Source organism: Fusarium solani, assembly GCF_023522795.1.
Source record: "Fusarium solani strain SB1 chromosome Unknown bctg00000004, whole genome shotgun sequence".
Classification (NCBI taxonomy): Eukaryota; Fungi; Ascomycota; class Sordariomycetes; order Hypocreales; family Nectriaceae; genus Fusarium; species Fusarium solani.
Genome location: NW_027072152.1, coordinates 2,739,720 through 2,762,363, shown reverse-complemented (window position 1 = coordinate 2,762,363; position 22,644 = coordinate 2,739,720). Strand labels below are relative to the sequence as shown.

The 22,644-nt window shown below is 55.0% G+C and overlaps 7 protein-coding genes across 7 annotated transcripts; 2 read left to right on the top strand and 5 right to left on the bottom strand.

Annotated features, from left to right (window-relative positions):
* Window positions 1-2,276: 2,276 nt before the first annotated feature.
* Window positions 2,277-7,322, bottom strand: MRS44_007924 (uncharacterized protein; the record flags this gene model as incomplete). The annotated part of the gene is made up of 4 exons (XM_046269177.2): window positions 2,277-3,356; window positions 3,416-6,458; window positions 6,620-6,745; window positions 6,796-7,322. The coding sequence occupies 4 exons, from the start codon at window positions 7,320-7,322 to the stop codon at window positions 2,277-2,279; spliced, it is 4,776 nt and encodes a 1,591-aa protein (XP_046134061.2).
* Window positions 7,323-9,306: 1,984 nt separating this feature from the next.
* On the top strand, window positions 9,307-10,848 carry MRS44_007923 (uncharacterized protein; the record flags this gene model as incomplete). Its single annotated transcript, XM_046272095.2, has 2 exons — window positions 9,307-9,521; window positions 9,576-10,848. 2 exons carry the CDS (start codon window positions 9,307-9,309, stop codon window positions 10,846-10,848), a joined length of 1,488 nt encoding a protein of 495 aa, XP_046134063.1.
* A 506-nt stretch (window positions 10,849-11,354) lies between these two features.
* MRS44_007922 (uncharacterized protein) lies at window positions 11,355-12,524 on the bottom strand (the record flags this gene model as incomplete). Its single annotated transcript, XM_046270835.2, has 1 exon — window positions 11,355-12,524. One exon carries the CDS (start codon window positions 12,522-12,524, stop codon window positions 11,355-11,357), a length of 1,170 nt encoding a protein of 389 aa, XP_046134064.2.
* Window positions 12,525-14,687: 2,163 nt separating this feature from the next.
* On the top strand, window positions 14,688-15,623 carry MRS44_007921 (uncharacterized protein; the record flags this gene model as incomplete). Its single annotated transcript, XM_046269179.2, has 2 exons — window positions 14,688-15,104; window positions 15,162-15,623. 2 exons carry the CDS (start codon window positions 14,688-14,690, stop codon window positions 15,621-15,623), a joined length of 879 nt encoding a protein of 292 aa, XP_046134065.1.
* A 275-nt stretch (window positions 15,624-15,898) lies between these two features.
* MRS44_007920 (uncharacterized protein) lies at window positions 15,899-17,227 on the bottom strand (the record flags this gene model as incomplete). The annotated part of the gene is made up of 2 exons (XM_046269180.2): window positions 15,899-16,989; window positions 17,050-17,227. The coding sequence occupies 2 exons, from the start codon at window positions 17,225-17,227 to the stop codon at window positions 15,899-15,901; spliced, it is 1,269 nt and encodes a 422-aa protein (XP_046134066.1).
* Window positions 17,228-18,200: 973 nt separating this feature from the next.
* On the bottom strand, window positions 18,201-18,627 carry MRS44_007919 (uncharacterized protein; the record flags this gene model as incomplete). The annotated part of the gene is made up of 2 exons (XM_046284032.2): window positions 18,201-18,505; window positions 18,564-18,627. The coding sequence occupies 2 exons, from the start codon at window positions 18,625-18,627 to the stop codon at window positions 18,201-18,203; spliced, it is 369 nt and encodes a 122-aa protein (XP_046134067.1).
* A 691-nt stretch (window positions 18,628-19,318) lies between these two features.
* Window positions 19,319-21,781, bottom strand: MRS44_007918 (uncharacterized protein; the record flags this gene model as incomplete). Its single annotated transcript, XM_065620703.1, has 1 exon — window positions 19,319-21,781. The coding sequence occupies one exon, from the start codon at window positions 21,779-21,781 to the stop codon at window positions 19,319-19,321; it is 2,463 nt and encodes an 820-aa protein (XP_065476775.1).
* Between the last annotated feature and the right edge of the window lie 863 nt (window positions 21,782-22,644).

Below are 22,644 nucleotides of genomic sequence, written 5' to 3'. Positions count from 1 at the left end.
AGAGATGGTGGTAAGGATCCGCATTTCTGACAGGGCCTGCAGGTCTGACTTTCGGCCGACCCCAGGGTCAAGCATGAACGGTTTCTAAAGAAAGGTACAGGTTGTGCAGGCTGGTAGTGTGAGCACAAAGAGTCATGTCTAATCAGGCATCAGAAACCGCCGGGAAACGAAAGATGTGCATGCAGGCGAAGAAGGAGACTAACCCAGTCAGCAACTGGTCGGCCGAGCGCTCCATCTGAACAACAACCTTTGAGAGGCCGAGACAGACAGGACGTGAGCACAGACAAGAAAGATGGAGGGGCAGTTGGTGTTTGGTTTGTCGCATTCACTGATGACTCTGCCTATCTCTGCCTAAGGGAATTGGATGCAAGGAGAGTTAGGAACGTGAGAGACGGTAACCCCGTGATCTTTTGCGCAGCAACCCCGTGGTCACCCAAGTTGACAAACACCATCAGCATCGTCACCATCGTCATGGGGATGCCCACCACCACGGCCGAGTATGTACAAACTCGCGCCCTTGACTGACAGACAGACACTCTACAGTATTACCATCGTCATGGAGGGTTGAAGCTATGTTCAATGACCTCACACGCTTGTTCCACAGGCCGATTACAAGCCTACAGCCTCGCCCAAGAAGACAAGGCCTATCTGCGGGGGAGTGGGGCCGATGCCCTGTTGATCGGATTAGGCCAATCACCGGCCGCCCGCGCCACGGTCCTCCGCCGGCTGCGCCTCCCGCCGTGGCTTGCCCCGTTATTCGTCTCCGCCGGCGACTCCGAGAATCTCGACGACTTACATTGTTCCCCCCGGCTGCATCATCTCAAGACGGCTTCCTAATTCCCATTCTTTTCCTCATCCGTGTTGTTGCAGTAGCTCTCGGTCAATGAGGATTAGGCGCTCGCTGCAACTCTGTGGCCCCAGCCGTTAGGCGTACCGGTGATCCACGACTCCGTCAGCAGGCAGATCTGCCTTGGGGAGTCATTGTCTCTTGGGAAGCGAGATGCTTCATCATACGTGCGTGCGTACGTACACAAGCCGTCAGACTCAATACTCGGCCGGACCCGGTTTTAACCTTGCGACCGGGCAAGCCTCTTGTTCGCTTGTTTGCCAATGACAGTCCTTGGTCTGCCATCTCCCTTACCAACGGGCTTGGTGGTTGAAACTCAGGGACAAGGGCGGCAGGCGTCTGGACTCCTTTGACGCCGCGGCTGTTGCTAATCGTCGTTGAGGCTCCACACGCAACCTCTCCCTCCCTTCCCGCCCTTCCTCAACGCCTTTGAAAGATACATCCGCTTGCAGTTAGCGACCGCGCGCGCCCCTTAGTCCCCCCAAGCCAGACTTGCCGCCGCCAGGCAGACCTCGCGTCTCTTCCTTCACCCTTTTGCCGCTCCCGCAGCCCCATTCGCGATTCCCTCTCCTTCCCTTCCGCGGTGGTCCGTGAACCGTTCGGGCGTGACAAGACGGGCGAGGCTGATATGCAGGTTCGGCGGTGATTCCTCGAAACTGTTCCATTCTTCGAAGCACCTTTGCTCCCAGCACTTTTGACCATCGAATAAGCGTCTCACCTCCCACACTGCTCTCCCCTGATTCCCAACCCTTCGTCACTCAACGGCCGTCGTCATGACGTGTGGAGGCCTCAGTCACAACGGTGATGGGCAAGTATGGATGCCTCTGGTCTCGAATATTCCATTACGTGTAAAGCTGTCTTGATGCCTATACGGCACGCTGGTCCTGACCATTCATTGATTGTCTGGGTGACATCACTCCCTCCTTCTTGTCGACCCCTAACTAGTTTCTATAGCCCTGTCCCCCACGTCAACATCTATCGAATTGAAACCACCCTCAAAATCTTGTAATATACACCCTTTTCACAGAGTTGTAGCCCCAGTTCCAAGGCCTTGACTCACTTGGCCTTGCCGCTTTGTACCACGGTATTGCCTCCTGAGTATCAGCCGCAAGGCACCCACAGGGTGAGATGTCGTCAGTCATCATGCACGCTAGGCGATATGTTGTCGAAATGAATAGTCGAGAGAGAAAATAAGAAATGCACCCCATGTCGCTGATCGCCCCCTTCCTCCTCCTGGCCCCTCGCAGCCCCCATGTCATTGTCGTGAAATCCACGCAGTTGTCGCCAGGTTATGGCAAAGTCGTTGTGCCGATTTAGGCTGTGTTCCAGTGGAATGTATCGATTACCCAAGTACACACAAGGATCAAATCAAAATGCTCGACAGTACCAGAACTCCAATCATCATGAATAGACATCTCCGGCAACGGGACTAAGCTCGTCGACTCATAGCTGCCGTTGCGCCAGCTGCGGCCAGGTCCTGCTTGGCACTAACGCTCCTGCCCGCGGCTCGAGGCAAGCCGCTTGAGGTTTGGGCAAACCCAGCCGTACCGGCACTGGTCCTCTTTGTAGGCACGGCGCTGATAGGTCCCGTAGTCCCCGATGCTCTTCGTGGGCCGCCGGAAACAGGCTTGTGAGGGCTGACTCCAGTTCGTAGGGACCCAGCAGGCTTGACACCCGCACCAGGGGGTTCCGGAAGAGGTCGTGGAACGGAGATGGTGTTGTGTCGCTTCATTGGCGACGTTTCGCGAGTCGGCATTCGAGGCACGGGCATCTTACGCCCAGTGATGAACTCATGCCGGATAGCGTCCTCGGGTCTCAGTCGCCGTTCAGGGTCCCATCGGAGACAACGCGCCAGGAAGTCCAAAAAGACTTCATCGTCACACTTGAGCACCTGTTGTAATGTCTTGGAAGAAGGCCGGCGCCTGCGGCCCTTGGACGAGACGGTCAGACGAGGCTTGCCCATCGAGTCAAAGAAGAGCTTCTTCCGGGTGCTCTTCTCAATTAGATGCTTTTCCGGAGGTCCAAACACCTCCATAATGCATGCCAGCTGCTCTTGCTCATTCTCTCCGGGGAAGATGGGCACTCCAGTGTAAAGCTCTGCCAGAATGCAGCCAACGCTCCACATGTCGATAGGCATACCGTAAGTCATACCGAGAATGACTTCAGGTGAACGATAGAATCTCGACTGGATGTAGGTGTACACCTTCTCGTTTTCGAAACAACTGGAACCAAAATCGATAACCTTGATCTCGGAATGAAGGGGATGTCGTAAAAGAATGTTTTCAGGCTTCAAATCGCAATGGATGACCTTGTGCTGCTTGAGGAGGTTGAGAGAGCTGAGAATTTGCTTGGTGAAGCGTCGGATGATCCTGATCGAGAAACCACGGAAAGCGTGCGCCTTGATAAGCTCGTAGAGGTTCATGTCGAGCAGCTCAGTCGAGATACAAAGATGTCCACGGAAATAGAAACTTTGGGTGAAGTTGACCATGCTGTGCTTGTTCTTGGGATCCTGCCATGAGTTAGCATTGAACTGAAATTTGAGATGGCGATAGAAGGGAGTCAACTTACCCATTCGCGGAGCTTCTGAAGAATGTTGACTTCGACAAGAGCTTGCTGGTGGAACCTCTTCTTGTTCCTAATAATCTTGATGGCAACGAGGCCGCCCGTCTTGTGGTCGATGCACCGAACAACTTGGCCGAAACTTCCCTTTCCAAGAACATCAATGATTTCATACCGGTATGCAAGGTGGTCTCCAGGAACAATTGTGTAGTCGCCTCGCTCATCGTCGTAGCCAAAGTTAGGCGCATCCGACTGAAGATCTCCGACAACTTTGTGGGCATTCTGTGTTCCACAGAAATAGACATCGTTGTAGTCGACAATCTCTCCTCGTTCGTAAATATTGAGCATGGCGATGCGGATTGCCTCGTGTGAGCCAACGCGCTCCTTTGGCGTTGCACGCTTCCTGAGTGCGTCCAGCGTTCGTGCAGCAACCTCCGTCTCCTTGCGCCGAGAGCCCAGCTTGGCCATCTCCTCTTCGGCCGACAAGTCATCCTTGTCGAGTTCGGCAGTCCATGAATCCACGCCCTTTACTGTTGCCGACGAAGTTCGAGGTCGGAGAATCTTCTGCATAACCGAGGTGTTTCGGCCCACAGGCATGGTCGAGGGATCAACGACAGGCTTCTTCGTACCCCAAGACTCGCTCTTGGTCTTGTCGTGGGACATGAAGGCATTGAGGCTTCCACCCGAGCTCTTACGCCTCCTCGACTCCAGATAGCCGCTGGAAGATTGCTTGATAGTGGGGCTTGGGCTAGCCTGCTTCATGTTGGATAGGTTGTTGAGGGTAGCCGAAATAGGAATTCTAGGGGGAGGCATAGCCTCTTCTGGATGCTTGCCATTGGCCTTTTCGATAACGTCGGCAGGCGCATTGATGTTGCTCTTCGAGTTGTTTCGCTTCCAGGAAATACTGAGTTTTCGTCGAATGGAGCTCATCGATGATGGGGTTTGAGGTTCCTCTGAGACCGGTTCTGGTGGAGGAGACTTGGGGACGAACTGCTCCGTCTTGGGCGCCCGCGGGCCCGCGGGCTTAGGGGGGACTCGATCTTGGAAAAGATGGTCGTCAAGTGTGGTGAAATCGGCGCCTGTCTTGGATCTCTTCAAGAAGTTGTGCTCGGGACCTCCCTTGGGCAGAGAGGAGGACAGGAATGGTGACATGCTTTGCTTGTGGTCAATCTCCTTAAAGGCAAGGGACGAGTCCGTGGAGCTGGCGTCAGGAGGTGTAGGTGTGAGATGCGTTTGATGGACTGAGCTGCTGCTCCTCAATGAAGGGAGTTCGGGGGTGTCACCATGACGACTCTTGGAGAAGAAGGAACTCTTAGACGCTGTCATTGGGGTCGTTGGTGTTTTTGGTAATTGCCGTGATGGCGGAGGGCTCAAGCTCCTCTCGACACTGCTGTGATCCTGCAACGCTGCTATCTTGTTAGCAGTTGGAGTGCTCAACGGCCCCAAGCTAATAGGCGGTAGTCGCAAAGGCTGCAAATGTCTCTTGTTCGGGGGAGTAGCTTTGTTGTCTCCTTCGGCCGCGACATGTGGTACATATGCACTTTTACGGGCGCTTGGCCTTCTTTGAACCTTAGTCGGTTCAGGGAACACAGGCATGGAAATGGTCCCAGTTGAGTTAGCGTTCATGCTCATTGCGTCCAAGTTGCTCAAAGCCGTCTTTTTCTTTTCCATGAAATAAGTGTCGGCTGGCGAGTCTTTTGGAGACTCGTACGCTTTGGGAATAGCGGGAACAGGAGGGACATCTTCTTCTTCGTCCGCAGGCATGGGGTTGTGAACAGTTGTATGTTTCGGAGCGGGTAGTCGTGATGTGGATGAGGATCCCGACATGCGATGCATGGATCCAGTCGATGTCCTCGCCGTGTTGAAGCTAAAGGCAGATGCGGCTGAGAGACCAGAGCTATAAGATTTGCGGTTGAGGTCTGGCGTGGTCCTTGATGAGGATGGGGTTGCAGAAGCCTTCCTTGGAATCATCGAGGGCGATTTAGACTCGGCCCGGTTCTCAACTTGGTTGTTCATCGACACTGGGGGTGGCGGCGGTGGGTTGGAGACCTGATTTAGGCTCTGGGATTGCGGCATGATTGAAAGGCGCTTCATCCTCCGAGTATCAGTAGGGCTGATAGTCCTTGCACCGAGACCAGTGGCGTGCGAGGAATGGTGGGCACCGGGCATCATCGAAACTCGCTTGCTGCTTGAGGATGGAGTACTGAGACGACCTCCGACGCGCGGCGACCGCGGGGTGAGCGTGGAGTGCCGGTTCTGCTCTGGGGTAAGAGTGTTACCGAAGCTGAGGTTTCCATGGCTTGGTCGCGGCGGAGGTTGCACCGACTTGGACTTGGCAGCCCTCGAGCTCGGGAAGCCTCTCGCGCTGTCAAGCCATGATGAGTTACCATCCAAGGAGGCTCTAGCCGAACCAGTGGATGCCCCGTCAGATAGGAGGCTGGGCCGCCTCTTCTGGGCAGTTCGAGGGCCAAAATCCGAATCGCCAATGATGCCAGGTCCTATCGACTTTCGAGGGGGCTTGGAAGCAACAGAGCTGGATACGGGAGGGTATTGGCTCTGTCGGCGAGCGCGGGCAGTTGGACCGTTGGCATGATCGGCCCCCGAAGCAGAGATGTTATTGGATGCATGGGCAGGCTGTCTGTTCGAGTTGCTAGGTCTGCGTAGGAGCGAGCCTGATCGAGAGGGACGTGTACCGGACTGATTCGAGGGGCGAGCGGGAGACGGGGCTGCTTGGGGCTTGGAAGACATATTGCTGTCATCTAAGCCACGGGCCTCGAGAATGCTCCCCTCGCCGGTGGGAGAAGGAAACTGGGTGAGTTTGAACTCGGTCGAAGCGGACTCGATGCTGCTCTGGAGGTCGTCAAAGCTCACAGAGGGCAGGAAATCGAACGACGCGTTGGGATCGTTTAATTGACTAGTTTCCCCATCCCGACCGAAAGAAAAGAGAGAATGGTTGTTGGAGGCGGTTGCGCTGAGCATTGGAGCGTCGAAGGCGAGGCCAGGATTCGCGGTAGGAAGAGGTGGTCGATTCCGATGGCTAGGAGTTTTGCCCCTGTCACAAAGGGATCCAGGTCAGCTTTGCCATGTGCAAGGAGGCGGCGAGGGTCGGCGGCGACGATGATGCGTGCACAGGGCAACGACGACAGAGAAGGGCCGCCCAAGCAAGAGATGACGGAGAAGAAGAAGAGACAACAAGAAGAACAAGAGGCTCACAATCGAGTTGGAGAAAAGTTGGCTGGTCGAGGCCCAGCAGGTGCCTTGTGCTCGCGGCTCATAGGGTCCGGTCGAGGGGCGTGGCTGGCAATGCGACGACGGAGGTGGATTTCACGGGGTCGGTCGCTAGCACAGACTCAGTCCGGTCAGGGAGCTGAGCGCATTCGAACGGCTACCTCATTCCGGGGCCGACAGAGACAACGACGGAAAGAGGAGAGCAAACAGCGGTAGGCGGGCGGCAGGCGACAGATGTTTGATTGTGAACAGTGTGTCCCGGGAAGGGGATGGTAAGATGGATGGGATGGGGATGAGAAGAGCGTCGGTCAAGGATGGAGTCGTTGTTTTTCGGAAAAGAGGGATGGATGGTCTCTGCACTGCACTGGGTCCTGCCTTCCAATGGTGGATGGACCTGATGGATGCAGCCAGTGACTTGCGGCGGGCTCCAGGCTCGGGCACACGCTGCCAGAGGCGGGCACAGGCGGGCACAGGCAGCTCCGGAAGGGGGCATGGGGGCCATGGGGTGTCCACGGGGGGGCGACGCCATGGCAGGGAAGCATGGGAAGGAAGGCGCCTGAGAGGCTGCGATGGCGGAAGGCACCTCTGGAAAGGTGCCCTGTGGGGCATGGAACGCCGATACCGCCAGTTGATTGGCGCCGGGACGAGGAGATTGGTCCCTGAATTGCGGATAGACGTGAAGGCCCATGCCGCCAAGTTCCTCTTTTACCGCTATTCCATTCATTGCTAACTAAAGCAGGGCGCTCTGGCACTGGCACTGGCACTCATTGAAGAGGGTCAAGTTCCTTGCCTTGGTATGGTCGGTACCTGCTGGTCGCTGCATCAGCTGCCCGCTGCCCGAGGTACAGGTACCTTCCCCAAACAATGCAACGTCCCCTTACTTTATTAGTCTCCCTCGAATCCACGATGCAGATATGAAAGGAACGTCAATCATGATCCAACTCGCACTTGGGGGAGATGAGACATGCCTGGATCACGATTCAGATGGATGCCATGCCCGGGCCCGATCCGGACAAAGGCCACAATTGCCTTTACTTACCGTCTTCTGCTCCCTCCTGCTCCTGGCTCCCCAGCCATGCCATGCCCGCAGCCCAGCCGTGCGTGCCCAGCCCAGCCAGCCGCTCATTGTCTCAACGCGTCCAGTCCAGTCCAACAGCAAGCGGGCTCCAGTTGAGCCACGCCGATAGCGACAGGCGACAGCGGTGATATTGGGTAGGGGTCCTCCTGCGCGCAGTGGAGACGGCGGCGAGAGGAGCGAGCGATGCTACTGTCAACACCGCTGTCTGTTGACGCATCAACGCCAAATGGGAGAATGGCATTGGAGCTAAAAGGTAGCTTGCGTCCCGAAACGAATCGCCGCCCGTTTCGATATGTCCCGTTTCGAAACCAGGGTCGGAACTCTCCTTTTGGTGGACAGTCTCTTCGAGTATGCCGCTTAGACCAGGATATCCGGCGGCGAATACGGGGGTGTCGGTCGCGCGTCTCACATTTCAAGGACCCTGAGCCATGCCATGCCATGGCAGGCAGTTCAGGCATCATCAACCGGCAAGGTCAAACGGATGCTCTCTGTTTTCGACCAAGGCACTTCCATCAGTCCCGGTCCAATAGAGCCGGCGTGTCATCACTGGTGTTGTCAGTCTGCATTGTTGGCCCGCCAAACATCAAGGATGATGCTGTGTTTGGATGTGTATTGTTGTTTTTCGCCGCCTGCGGCATCCATCCAGGGCCATGATCCATCAGACCAACAGACGAGTACCCCCGCAGCCGGACGCATCTCGTTGATGCAGGAGACCAGATGGCCAATCTGGCATCTGGAATCTGTGGCCGGCCGTCGCCAAGGGCAATCTACCTTTGATGTTACCTCATAGCCCGCATCGTGGTGAAGCTCGACCGTGTTTATCTCGCCGCCGAATCCTGCCCGCACACGAGGTTGACAGATGGGTATCTGCGACGAGCAATATATGGCCATGTAGGTCTCAATCCTCGGTCCTGCAATAGACAAAAACTAGTAGGTGCCGAAATGAAGAGGTCATTGCTTGATTCATGTGGGCTCGCTAGGAAATGCTCTTTGAAGGTAAGACAATCAACTGGAACAGTCTGCATGCAGAAGCCAGTCAGCGCAAGCACGTATACAGGCGTCAACATAGCCCCTATTCCTCGGCCAGCAAACTCGTATCACGGCCTCATGACCAAGTCACCAAATGAGGCAATCTATGAACCAAACTCTTTCCTCAGGAGCAGCACAAGTTGGAGGCGCCACGGCCCGCATGGCGCTACTGTAAACTTTGAATCATGGAGGCTGTTGTCCTTCCAGGACATGGCGTCCCCACTGAGCTGAGCGAGTGACTCTGCTGTGTTCCCCTGGAGACCGCCCCACCTAAAATCTTCCGCGCCGTCTCCTCCTCTTCTCCAACCCAACTCCACTTCAACTTGAAAGGCATTTCACACCCGGCCATGTCCGCAATAAGCCAAATTCTCACCTTTTGGCGACCCTTGGCACACATGCCTTTCCTTTTGGGAGCTGCACTTTCCCGGCTGTCTGGTGACGTCAGCGCCCAGTGTCACATGCACACCCGTCCGTATGGTGACACCTCCACGCGGGAACCCCATCTTCAAACCTCCACGCTCTGACGTTGCACCACGTCTTGAGCTCTAGCTCGGCCCATCCTTCAATGGACGACTTCACCACCGAGATCATCGCCTCCGGGCGCGCCTTTGACTCCCCAGAGAGCCCCGAGCGCCATCGCCGCGTCAGTGACGGCAGCCATGATGAGGAGCCGGCCGTTGAGCCCGAGGCGACTCCGGCGCCTCCCCAGAAGACGGGTTTGCGCGGCGGACTTGCAGCTATTCGGCAGAAAGCCAGCCTGCAGGATCGTTTGGTTGAAAAGTTTGTTGTGCTCTAGCTTTTGCTCTCCCATGGCTTGCTAACTGTGTCCTCCAGGCTCCTTCAGCAAGTCATCCCAGCGGACAAAGATGATCCCAACGACGTTGCCTTTGCTGCCGACGACCATGCGCCTACGCAGACCGAGAGGCCCAACTTCAACATCACCACCATGTCCTACAACTTCCGCCGCTTCAATGCTCGCATCGGTGTCGTCTTCAAGTTCCAGGCCCGAGTCGAGCGCATCCTCTGCTGGCATCGCGCATCCCATACGCTCTCTCTTCTCGCCGTATACACTTTTGTATGCCTCGACCCATACCTCCTATGTGTTCTACCTGTTGCGATACTGCTGCTCGGCGTTTTTATCCCTGCGTTCTTGGCACGTCACCCGGCACCTCCCAAAGGCACATTGTCAAGCGAGCAGAATGTTGGCTACTCTCCGCGTGGACCGCCCTTGGCACCTGCAGCAACTGTTAAACCTGTGAAGGAACTTAGCAAGGACTTCTTCCGGAATATGCGCGACCTGCAGAACAGCATGGATGACTTTAGCGAGGGGCACGACAAGGTTGTCGCGTTGCTTGTGCCGGTGACCAACTTCAGTGATGAGGCTCTCAGTTCCGCCCTCTTTCTATTCCTCTTTGCGGGTGGCATCTTCATGACTATTGCAGCTCAATTGATCCCATGGAGGTTCATTTTCCTCCTCGGTGGTTGGGCTGTTGTCGGCATGGGCCATCCATATGTTGCTCGCCTTCTTGCTGTCGCCCATCATGAGCGCCTTCAGCCGCAGGAGGCCAAGGCTCGATCATGGCTTGACGACTGGATCGCTAAGGATGTGATTCTTGACTCAAGCCCTGAGACTCGTGAGGTCGAGATCTTTGAGTTGCAACGCAAGATAGCTGGTGGCAGCGGCGAGTGGGAGCCCTGGCTCTTCTGCCCATCTCCTTACGATCCACTCTCACAACCACGTATCGCCGGCGAGCGGCCCAGGGGCACACGGTTCTTCGAGGATGTCATGCCCCCGGAGGCTTGGGAGTGGAGTGAGAAGAAGTGGGCTCTCGACCTCTGGAGCCGCGAATGGGTTGAGGAGCGCATCATCACTGGTGTTGAAGTCGAGACAGAAGGCGAGCGTTGGGTTTACGATATCTACGATGAGAGGGATGAGCGAACAGGGGTGGTAGATCCTCCAGTTCATGACAAAGGAAAGCAAAAGGCTGCTGCGGCCAAGCCGAGCTGGGAAGAGGGTGAGGACGGCGCTGGGAGGAGAGGGGACTGGAGACGGCGACGATGGGTGCGGTTGGTGAAGCGCAAGGCAGCGCCAGTGCAGCCCGTCTAAGATGGCCAGTTCTTCCATGTAAAATTAATGGAGTCTTGCGTATTTAGGTTCGTTTCTGCGTGGCGTTGACGGGTCTGGGGTGACGGACAGCATAACAAGGGCAGAACTCCCACTCGGGATGCAGCATTGTGAATGAGTCACGTTCGTGGACATGGGGACTCATGAAATGAACCATTGATGGGGTAATATATTCCGGAATCTGAGCTATACGCTCCATGACAGAAAAACGCCATGAGCCAGGAGATAATCCAACATTGACTGTTACAACAATTTCAAGTGATCGGTGCTGCTCGCCATCAGCGAGCCCATGTTGGTATCATGCCGTTCAGACTCCTCCCTCCATAATAGATCTCTGTACAATCAATCGTTCATCAGACATCCCTCCCGACGCCGGCCAGAACATTCTATATGCGCTCCGCTTCATAAGACATTAAACCTGACTATGACTAGGAAAGTTGTTGGGTGTTGAGAAACTCGAAAGAAGCGCGACAGGTCAAGACTAAGGCCTAGGGGATGACCATCTTGTCCAGGATCTTTTGGATGCCCTTTGTGTACCCACGGCCCTGGTCAATTTCCTCGGTCATCTTACGGGCGCGCTCGATGAGAATTCCAACGACATTGCGGGTGTACTCGAAACTGCCGGTAGACTCCATGTAGGCGACAGCGTAGCGCTTGACCTGGATATCGGACGTCTTTTGCTTGAGGATGTTGACAAGCTGGAGGTTTGTCGGGTTGGAGCGGATGCTGTGGATGACGGGGAAGGAAAGCTTTCCCTCGGTGAGATCCTCACACATGCCCTTGTTGTGGCTGTACTCCTTGGACGACAGGTTCATGTAGTCGTCACGGATCTGGAAGATGAGTCCAATGAGGTTGACGAGGGGCACACAGTCAGTAGGCACCGACGATTCGGCAGCCATGAGCTTGATACCGAGGCGGAACAAGCCTCCCGTCTTGTTGCCCACCATCTCGAGGTAGTCCTCCTCAGTGGGGCAGGTGAGGGTGTCGCGCCAGAACAGGTCCATGCCCTGCCCCCGGTGGAGGTTTACGAGCTCCTCGGAAAAGACGGTGATGAGGTCCGGGTTGTTGAGGCGGTGCAGCTCCTGCAGGGCGACAAAGTAGATGTAGTTTGCCGAGTTGATGGTCTGCGCGACGCCAAAGATGTTGTGCGCCACGGGGAACCCGCGGCGCAGCTCCGACGAGTCCTGGACGTCGTCGATGAGCAGCGACGACTCGTGGAGCATGCCCACGACGCGCGTGATGACCTCGAGGCTCTCCTGGGGTACGTCTAGCCAAGCGTTGAAGGCGTTGATGAGTTGTGCCCTAAAGTCCTTGCCCGGGTGGCTGATGACATAGTCGTAGGGACCGCGGACAACCTGTTCCTTGTCGTCGGTCCAGGTCCGCTTGGCCGTAAAGTTGAGGTCCTCGTAGGCGTAGCGCTCGGGGTCAGGAGGTGGGTTCGGGGCCTGCATCATGACGCCAAAGCCCGGGTTCGGGGCGGTCGATCTTGGGGAGCGCTGCTTCTGGCTGAGCCAGTCTCCTTCTGCGACAGGCCGAAGGACGGATTTGGTGGGAGTCGAGTTGAGCGAGGTCGGGACGCCGGTGCTCGAGGTGCGAGGGGGGATGGCGTTGGGGGAGGCGAGAGGGGGGTTGTTGTTTTTGTTGTTGTTGGAAGGCATCTTCTCCATGTCTCTGGGCGACAGGGACAGCATGTGCAGGGTCGACGGGGGGGAGCCCAGGAGTCGGAAGAGAAGCTCGGATCGGCCGTGGGGATCATGCGTTCAGCGTTTGAAGAGTGCAACGGTGTGTGTGAGGCTGGGTCGGGGGTGAAGGGAAAGTGGCGAGGCGGGAAGTATAAGCGTTGGGTAGATATCGAGCTCGTATGGATGCCGGATGCCTGGTGTCTTGTCTTGTTGGGAGTTTGTCGTGTGGGCTGCGCCTTGGTCTAGGCAGCTCTATTTAACTGTCGCGAGAGGGTATATCGGATCGAATCGCTGAGACCTGTAGCAGAGTCGACGTCATTGAGCGTCCCGAACCAAGTTCAGTTCTGCCTGATGCAAAGGCATAGAGGCGGGCATGTGCGCGAGGCAGCACAGGTAGCCCAAGATATATAGGTGCATATGCAACCGAGAAGGTTGAGGGGCAGGACCAAGAAAAGAAGAGGGCTTGTCCTAAGCTAAGCTCCATACGAGGGTACGTGTTCGTCCTACGCAAGAGGACAACCTTTCGTCACGAGCTAATGCAAAGGAGCTAGCGGCACGGCGGGCCAGGCGGGTAAGGTAGGTGGCAGCCCAGCCAGATTGTGGGGGAGGTCCTTTGACGCCCAGGAGCAGTCACAGAGTCCTGCAGGCCAGAGGTCACGTTGGTGTAGCGTACCTTTTGAGAGAAGGGGGGGGGGAGAAAGCTTGTGATAATCCGGGGTATGGCGGTTATTACGGAGAGACAATTGAACTCGGCTAGACGTTGGGAGAGGATGGGTATCTGCTGAGATACGGATGTCAACCGTTTCTTCTATTTAAGAGATGAGACAAGACAAGGACCGGTTCCGACTTGGAATGCAGTTGCGACAGCGACAAAGCTCAGAGGACACGCGCCGATAAAGTATCCGATGATGGACAATGACGTTTCTCTCACGGAACCATCGGTCCAGCAGTTCCAGCCAGCCCCGACTGGGCATCGTCAGAGCTGGGCGCAATGCCACATAAACGAGCAGCAAGCGCTGAGGTTGTTGCCCGTCCGTCTTAAACCGCCAAGAAGCAGGGTGATGGATTCCTTACCTCATTGGGTGCGCAATAGGCAGGCCTATCGTGAGTATGAAAAGGATCTTGAGAAACAGAGTTCAAGATCGTTCAAGGCTGTCCAAAAGAAAAGTGCCAGCTGTCCCTTTATCTAATCTCCATCGTAGTAGCTCATCTCACAATGAGGCGGCTGTTTAATCCGTTGGGACGAAAAACCACACCACCTCAGCCCACCGTGAGATCAGCCCTTGCGAAGCCCATGTTTCGCCAACTGAGTTTAGACACGTCAAAGCTGGGACCTGGATCATGTCGTCCGTCACGAGACGTGGTGATTCAAAGGCGGTCGCGGGTAGCTGAGCAGATATTCTCAAACTGCATTCCTTATATGGACAGTAGAGATAAAAGTCGCCAAGTTGAGTTGTCACATGCAAAAAAAAAACTGCTTTCGCTGTGAGATAATCAGCAAGGGGCCACCTTTGATCAAATCAACCACCTCAGGCTTCCATCCCGCTTCCATCCTCCGTCCAATCTGGAATTCGTCCTGTCGGCCAGCTGCACCTTGAGATCCCACTAAGCCCATCACAGGTCCAGCGCCTTCGCAGCACCTGCTGTCACTCTCCCACTGGCTGACGTGCCCTAGCGGCCCCCCCTCTCAGTGACGATCACAGCGACCCGACAGAAGCCCCGCCGCGGCACCCCCTGGACCTCGTGCCCTGACAGCTGAGGAATTCCAGGTTCCAAGGGCCCCGTTGCCGTGGAGATGGCCTCCACCTTGAGTCCAGGGCCCGGCGCTGTTTAGCTTCAGCTCAACACCACATCTGGATGCAACTTTCTTGATCTTCTTCTTCTTCCTTAGGTTTTCTGCTGCTGCTTTGGGCTCGAGCCAACTCTCAGCGCTGCTTGATACCCAATTCCCTTCTCTTCGTTTAGTTATTCCTTGTTTTGTCCCATTTTCCGTCCCTCCTCGTGCCTTGAGAAAAAGAAAGCAGTTATCCATCCACAAAATATCTGCCCCATTTCCAGCGTTTTTTCTCTGTTCTTTTCTTCCATACCGGTGTTTCTACGCCCACGACATTCATTCTCTCGCCAATCACACAAACAAACATGATGGAGTCACTTCTGTCTCTCGCCTTCGACAACCTGTCGTCCTACGACGGCCCCAAGGTCCGCAAGGGCCTGCGCCAGGTTGAAGGTCTGCTCGCCCAGATCTGCCTCTCGAATCCCCGTAGCGACAACTCGCGCCGCAGCCGCGATCACGAAAACAACGGAGAGGCGTCGCCTGAGCAAAAGGACCTCGCCGAGCTATCCCAGGATCCCGCTTTCCAAGAGTTCTTCAAGTTGCAGGAGGGATTCGAGTGGAACGTTGCCATGCGCCTGATCGGCACTCTCGACCGTCTCATGGCTAAGGGTAGCGACGGACAGAATGATCTCTTGATCCTTAATGCCCTTGATCTCATTCAGGGAACTCTCCTGTTGCACCCCCCCAGCAAGTCGCTCTTCTCCCGGGAGCAGAATATGAACGTATGTGATATGAAATCATATTCTTCCATGATAACAACTGACATGTCTTGTATATAGCTTCTCCTCGATCTCCTTGAGCCCTTCAACTGCCCGGCTATCCAATGCGCGACTCTTCTCACCCTTGTCACCGCTCTCCTCGACACCCCCCGAAACACTCGTACCTTTGAGGGCCTTGATGGCCTTCTTACTATCACCTCTCTCTTCAAGTCGCGCTCCACGGCCCGCGAGGTCAAGCTCAAGCTTGTTGAGTTCCTCTACTTCTATCTCATGCCCGAGTCACCCTCCATCCCCCGCGCCGACCAGCGCGACTCTGTTCCTGGCATGCTTCAACGGAGCCCAAGCAAGCTTGCGGGCGCCTTTAACAACGAAGCCCGTCGCAAGCGATCTGGCTCCGATGCGGATGACATTTATCTCACAACTGAGCAAAAGCAGGAGCTGCTAAGCCAACACCTGAGCAGTGTCGAGGAGCTTGTCAAAGACCTCAGAAACTGCGCTCCCTTTGGAGGCGTCGTCTGCTAAACGCAGGCAGGAGGGTCATTATTCGGGCACAGGTGGACATGCTTCCTATTCCTTTATTCTCCTCATTCCAGCACAGAAACGGCGTTGGGCGGCACTCGGATGGCTCATTTTTGTGTGTTTTCTTCTTTACCTTGGCGTGGAGTTTTGAGCAACAGAGTCGGAACACATTAATTTGTTTTGCTTTCTTTTGTAAGATTGGCACTGCGAGGGAGGATTTGGATGACCTTGATATTTGCCTGAATGGTCTGGCTAGGCGTTGATAAGTATGAAAAATATTAGAAGGGTTCAGTTTTTTTCTCTTGCACTTCACCATCTTGACTCTTTCGTGGTGGGTTCTCTGGTTCTGGAGTTTGCCGCGGTGTTGGGACGATTGATAATGGACGGCCTGGCGATATGGGCTCGTCGTTGCCGTATAGCTCGAATCGTCCATCGATAGTCTCTGAACCGGGTGTATGTCCGGCACTCGGACTGGTCATTGGTGATAAGAACGTCGAGTCGATTTCGACCGGCGCCGCGATATCGCCGGGCCCGTGGGCCTGTATCGGCACGGCTCGGTCCATGCCCGGCGAAGTAGCCGTCGTTGGGCTGATAGCCGGGTCCGTATACGGCCCAGCCACGGCATCGGGCCCGAAGTAGTCTCTCGTCAAGCCGTGCCGAGCCTGGCTTCCGGATACGTCGGTCATGCCGTCCCGCACGGTACCGGTGCCTTCGCCATCACCTTCAGTCCTCGATTCTCCGGTTGTGGTCTCCCGGCGTCGGCGCCGCTTAGCTAGGCACAGCCAAGTGAGTCCGCCGATAATAATGCTCGCTCCTACAACCGCGCCGACACCAATTCCAGCTTTAGCACCGTCGGATAATCCTCCACTTCCATCTTCATCATCGTCAACAACTCTAACGTCGCTTCCTGTCGGCTTGGCTTCGGCGCAGTATCCCTCTCCGCTAACCTGTGTACAAACCTGTCCGTCGTCGCAACACCCAGCGCCGTCGGCGCACTTGAACTGTGACGTGGTACAGCCCGAGGGCACGGGTGTCAGCAACCCGGTCTGGGAGGCGGGTTTTGTGGATGCGCATTTCCCGTCGGGCCTACACTCCGAGCCGAAGCCGCAGCAGTTGCCGCCCAGGTCGCTGGGGCACAGGTAGAGGCTCGTCTGGGGACATTTGCGGTCGCAGCAGCCCTCCTGAGCGACGGCTGTCCCGCTCCGGGTGACGGTGCGCGTGCAAAAATATTGACGAGTGGCGTCCTTGGAGCAGAGGTTCTCGCTGGCGCAGTTGGACCCGATCTGGCAGCATTTTGGATCGCCGTCTTTGTTAACGTAGCAGTATTGGTCGTTTTTGCAGCAATCGTCGGCGAAACCGATATCTAGACCTGTCGCGCGAGGACATGAGTTGATTGTTAATCAACATGTTGCGCCGTTGAAGGACTTACAGTTGTGATAACCTTGCCCGCAGTCTGCGTCGCGCTTCGCGAGGGGAAATGCCTGGTCGAGGAAGAAGCGCGGGACGAGGTCGCCCTGCGCGATGGGAAGCGCCTCATAGCGCCTGGTGATTTGTGCGACGACGAGGTGAGGAAGCAGGACGAAGCCGGTGGGAACAAAGAGCCTCATGGTGAGGACAGCGCGCGCGACAACAACTTGAGAGGGGGTGAGCTAATGCGCTTGGTTCATTGTCGCATCGCGCCGCTCGACTCTTGAATATGCGTTCAATCGCCAACTAATAGTATCGCTAAGGGACAAAAGTCGCTCAAGAAGGATGAGCAATGAAAGAAAGGCAGTGACGGAAACCTCGTCGGCACGAGGCTCCCGCAAGAGGATGAGTTGCCCATGCAGGTAAGACTCGGTAAACGGCGAAATACCCTGTATCAGGCCGAGTTAAGTGGTGGTAGCACAAAGGGCCCTTTTCTTTCTTTGGTGATTGTGTGTGTGTCCCCATGAGCCAGCCACTCCAAGGGCCTTGCTCGCGTGGCGGTGCGTTCATTGTTGTTCAGCTGTGAGTGGTAATTGGGAAGCTCGGGGACAAGTGCTGACAATAGATGGGGACTTGGACGCCCCAAGTGGGAATGGACAGCGAAGGAGTCAGGCCAGATAATTCCAATTTTTGCGGTGTTTGCTTGCTCACAGACCGCATGTTCACGTCAAATAAGGTGAGAATCTGCATGGCTGAGTCGACGGGCTTATTCTGGAGCCTTGTTGCTTGTTAGTTGATGAGACTGTTGGTGGCGCAGGACAAAGGGTTCCAAACGTCAGCCGCAGTAGCTATCGCCCAAGAGGTAGCCATGATGCGAAGCTAAATAGACACATAGCAGCCTCGAATAATCACAACCCACACACATAGTCTTGACCGCCATAGGAAGGTCAGCCACTTAGAGCTTCGCAAGGGGTCGGGGGTTTGAACGAGTCAGCACCAAGCACCGTTTAGGAGAAGCGCCTCAGAGGAATGCAACCCTGTCACACAACTCTGCAGCTTAATTAACGTTACAAAGTAAAGTTAACCTTGAATATAAGTTAAAGCCTTTTAGCTTATATTAAATGAATCGTTGTCGAGCCCAGCTCAATTTCTTTAAATTGGTTTATCTCCATCTTAGCACTTGGACACGCGTTCCTGGGCGGCGAGCCGTAATCTCATCTGCCGTTCAGCTCTCCTGTCACGCCACATGTCTATCAGCTCCATCAGAATCAAGACCGTGAGCGGTAATTGCGCGACTCCCAGGACGATTGCTGCTTTGTCGGTGAACATGACGCTGGCCCAGCCGTCCCAGTGCTCGTAGACGAGATATGTGCGGAAGGCGTTGTACAATTGCCAGTTGAGGATCAGAAAGTATTGGATCAGTTCCCATGTTGATAATGTCGGGACCGAGTCGCCAAGCTCAAGACTCTCCACGTTGTCTGTCGGGGTCTAATGTGAGTATAGATGCGCTGCTAAAAGTCCCAAGATGAACCGTACCGATAATGTCTTGGCTGAATGTGTCGTCGCTCGCCAGCGAGCGGGATTTCTCGTTGCAAATCATGATGGCGCTGTTGTGGCAGGCCTATGCCTTGTTCGTCTCAAAGACAAGAGGAAAGAGAAAAAAGCTCCGTAAGGAATGAGAGCTTTGACAATTGAATGGAAGCAAGCAAACAAGAGAGATAGTGAGTAGTATCAAGAAGAGAGTTCAGTCCAGAATTACAGAAACGAGAGACAAACAAGGCACTTCGATTCCAGCCTAGTATTAATACAAGGCTGTTAAAGGGATGGGATTATGAGTGAGACGCGTTTCACCTTTATTGCCAAGGCCCTTGCCGCCGGTTCCTTGACGTTTTGCGCCCCCTCGCGAGGGTCGACTGTCACTCCTGGGTTTCGCCATTCCACTTTATCCACTTGGCAAGGGGAGGGGTCACGGCCAAGGGAACAAATTTCGTCTCGTCGTTTGTAGATCATTTACCATCTCGCCATTTCTCCGCTTTAGCGCAGACGGGCGAATCTTGTCTGTCTGGGGGGCGCCAAAGAGCCGCCCTCCTGACTGGTAGGTTGGTTAGTTGGATCCAACTCGTCACGGGTCATGCGTGGGAAAAGGAGATAGCCGCGCGTTGGTTGTTGATCATCATGTCGTATCTGCGTGAAAAAGACCGAATTTCCACATGCTTGAGCTTGCTCGCATGTCGTATACGTATCCAAATAAAGTACAACTCGTATCCTCTCCTCCCAGAACTCGTATCTATTCACATCATCTCTGCCCTTTCCATCAAACTCCTCGTCTGCTTTGCCATGGTTCTGAACCCGCTGGCCGGGGTTGTATACGTCGTGTTGGCGGCCGCGGCGTTGGGAGGCAACAGTGGTCTTGGTGAAGACCTGGGTGCTGTTGTTGCTGGAGTACTGCCGTCACTCCAAATCATGCTAGTTGTCGAAATCCTGGTGATAATGCTTTCCGTTAACAAGAGCGTAGCCGCAGTATCAAGCCCTGACTCTTGAAAGCTTGTCGACCCCGAAGCCTCTGCCGTGCTTGGCGCCATGCTCTGGGATATGCTTTCATCCGTGCTGGACCCAGAGTTCTCGCTTGCAACTGTGGGGCCTTCATCTCCATTCAACGTCATATCCGGGTCCTCTTTAAACACTAGACCGGGGATTGTAGGGGACTCGGTGGGCTGACCGATATGAAAGAACTCGGTGCGTGTTGTCGTCCACTTTACCCTCGATGATCTCGTAAGAACTGATGTAAAGACCAAAGTTCTCAGTTGCTGCGTCTCACGAGTTGTATATTCCGTGAGAGTCTGTTGCACAGCCATGGCCGTGGTGAGAGTTGCTGGTGACTCAGTCGAAGCCGAAACTTGCGAATTATCAATGCTGGATGCAGCAGAGGTTGTGGCTGGTTGTTCTGTCGTTTGCTGCGAAGTTTCTGCTCCTCCGAGGCCGGAGACAGTTTGAGTGCCTGGTGCGGCCTGAGCGACAAGCGTTGCCTGAGTGTCGGGAGCCGTTCGAGTATCAAATGTTGTTCGCGTGTCGAGTTGTGCCTGGATGCTGATTGTCGTTAAAGTGTCGAATGCCGTTTGCGCGTCGGATGCTGTCTGCGTGTTGAATGCTGCATCAATGGCAAGTGTTGGCTCAGAGTTGAGTACTTCCTGAGTGTCGAGCGTGGCCACAGGGTCGCGTGTCGTTTGAGTATCGAATGCTGTCTGGAGGCCAAGTGTTGCTTTAAAGTCCTGCGCTGCTGGAGAGACGAGTGATGCTGGAGACTCGAGAGTTGCCTCGGCATTGATTGCTGTCTGGACCCCGAGTGTCGGTTGGGTACCGAGTTTTGTTTGGACGTCGAGTACTCTTTGGGTTGCTGAACCATGAGTTGTCATGACGGAAGAGACCCGGCCCGGGTCGGTTACGGACGAACTAACACCTGGAGCGCAGTTAATGTTCCGGCGAACGTTGGGTTGACCACTCACCTCATCTTCGTCTAGACAGCTAGGGTCTATGGTTTGGGGTGGTTGCTGGCCTCCTTCTGTTCCTGTAATCTGGGCTTGTCCTATGGAAGTTGTCTCGCCCGGACTAGAACCGGGAACGTTATCTGGGTCCTCCACGAACACGCCTCCAGGTAACCCACTGGGTTGTCCGTTGACCTGTCCATCGGGAAGAGCGCTGGCCTGGTCTTCTGGTACGTTGTTGGGAGATCCTGTAGGTCGAGTTCCTGGCGCCGTACCAGAGTGTTGTTCTGCCTGACCTTGGGGCTGCTGATTGGCTGTCTGAGCAGCGGGCTCGTCAAGCTGACCTGTGGGTTGTTCGCCGAGCAGGCTGATGGATTGACCATTTGGCTGCACTCCGAGCCGTTCCTCAGATGGTACCTTGGACTCGCCGGGCTCCTCTCCAGATTGTCTAGGCAAGGACTCCTTTGGCTGCTGGGCTGATTCGACTCCAGATGGTCGACTCTCTGTACTGCCGGCAGAAGCGTTGTTGGAATTCTCACTCGGCACCTCAGTTGGGAGACTGGCTGGTTCTCCATCTGAGTTTCCTGGTAGCTCACTGGCAACCGTATCTGCCTGGTCATCGGGCTGTCCTTGTCCTGCTGGTCCTGGTTGCTCAGGGGCACTAGGCAGATTGAAGGAACTGGAAGGTAGAGGCGGAACAATTGTATTGGGGATGTTGGGCTGTCCAGGTAGGTTGGATCTTATGTCGGTATCGGAGACTATTGGGACCCTTGATGGACCAGAAGTTTCACCAGAGTCAGGCAACCCAGTCCTGTTAGGTTGTGCAGGCAACTCAGCTGGTAGGTTCTCATTGGAGGGTGTATTAGAAGAACCACTGGGTAGTTGTCCAGACTCTCTGCCGGTCTGACCAATTCCTGGTTGAGGAGATCCCTTATTTTGGGAGTCAGGCGAGAACATGCTGCTCACTTGGTCCTGAAGTCTGTTGATCTGGTCCAAGACATCTCGTAAGGCCTCTTCAGAAACCTCAACCATGAAACCGTTCTCCTCAACCAGTCGCTTCACCACACTTAGAGTGCGGTGTAGTTTGGGGAAGCCATGGCGAGGCTGCTTGAAGGGCGTCACTTTGATGGCAGGTTTGGTTGCTGGTACCGTGGAGACTGCCCCCGGTGATTCGGATGGAACGTCCACTCGAGGTAGAAGAGCAGCATCAGCGTATGGAAGGGGTAAAGGGAGGTGTGGAACAATGGAAAGAAGTGTATAAAGGCGAACCATTGTGTCAACTAGACAGGTTCAATGAAATGAGGTGAGGTGGTTTGGCCGTAAACATTCATTACGGTTCATTGTTCTTCATATATCTCTGCCATCGAGTTTGGGTTGCAGGGAGCAACGCATTCCGATGATTGTGACAGCAACGGGCCATGTCATGGTGTCTTAGTCTCGGGGGTTTCAACTCATTGTGAACCAACGCTTGCTGGTTCTCATTGGGTCTTGGGCTTGCTATCATTCCTGAAGCTGGTGCGACAGATACAGACCACCTTTGAAGTAGTATCTGCCGGTCTTCGGAGCGATGACATATTGGTCGATGTCGCTGAGCGCAGCAGCATGTAATTGCTCGGGTCATTGCCGCGACGATCGAGGCTATGCAGATGACGAAAATAACCAACTTTGGCGGGAAACTGACGCAGGGATTTCTGGCGGAGCCGTGACGAAATACGGATCAAACTGGGCAATTTCACACGGTCGGGTGGTTTGTCACTCTTTGCCCGCACTCGGTTGCACCGGATAGCTGCCCGGTGATGGCGGCGATTCTCGGGTTCCAACTTGGATCTACAAGAGACAAAGGATTGAGATGCACAAATTCGTCCAGAGAGATGATGCACTTCGGTGATAGCGTCAAAGGCGCTGGTATGCTTCTTTGATGCGGTTTGGTGGTGGATAACCATCGCCCTGCAGGAATCTCCCGTAAGGCGACCAGGTCAAAGCCTTGTTGAGGTCAAGGTTGACCGGGCGCAGTACTGTAGCAATCCTTGAGGTCCATATCGACTGAAACGCTTGCGAGTTAATGATATCTCAAATAATGGTTAGTCGCCCGGGATCTTGGGGGCCGTGTTAAAGGCTAAGCACTAGAGGTGCCG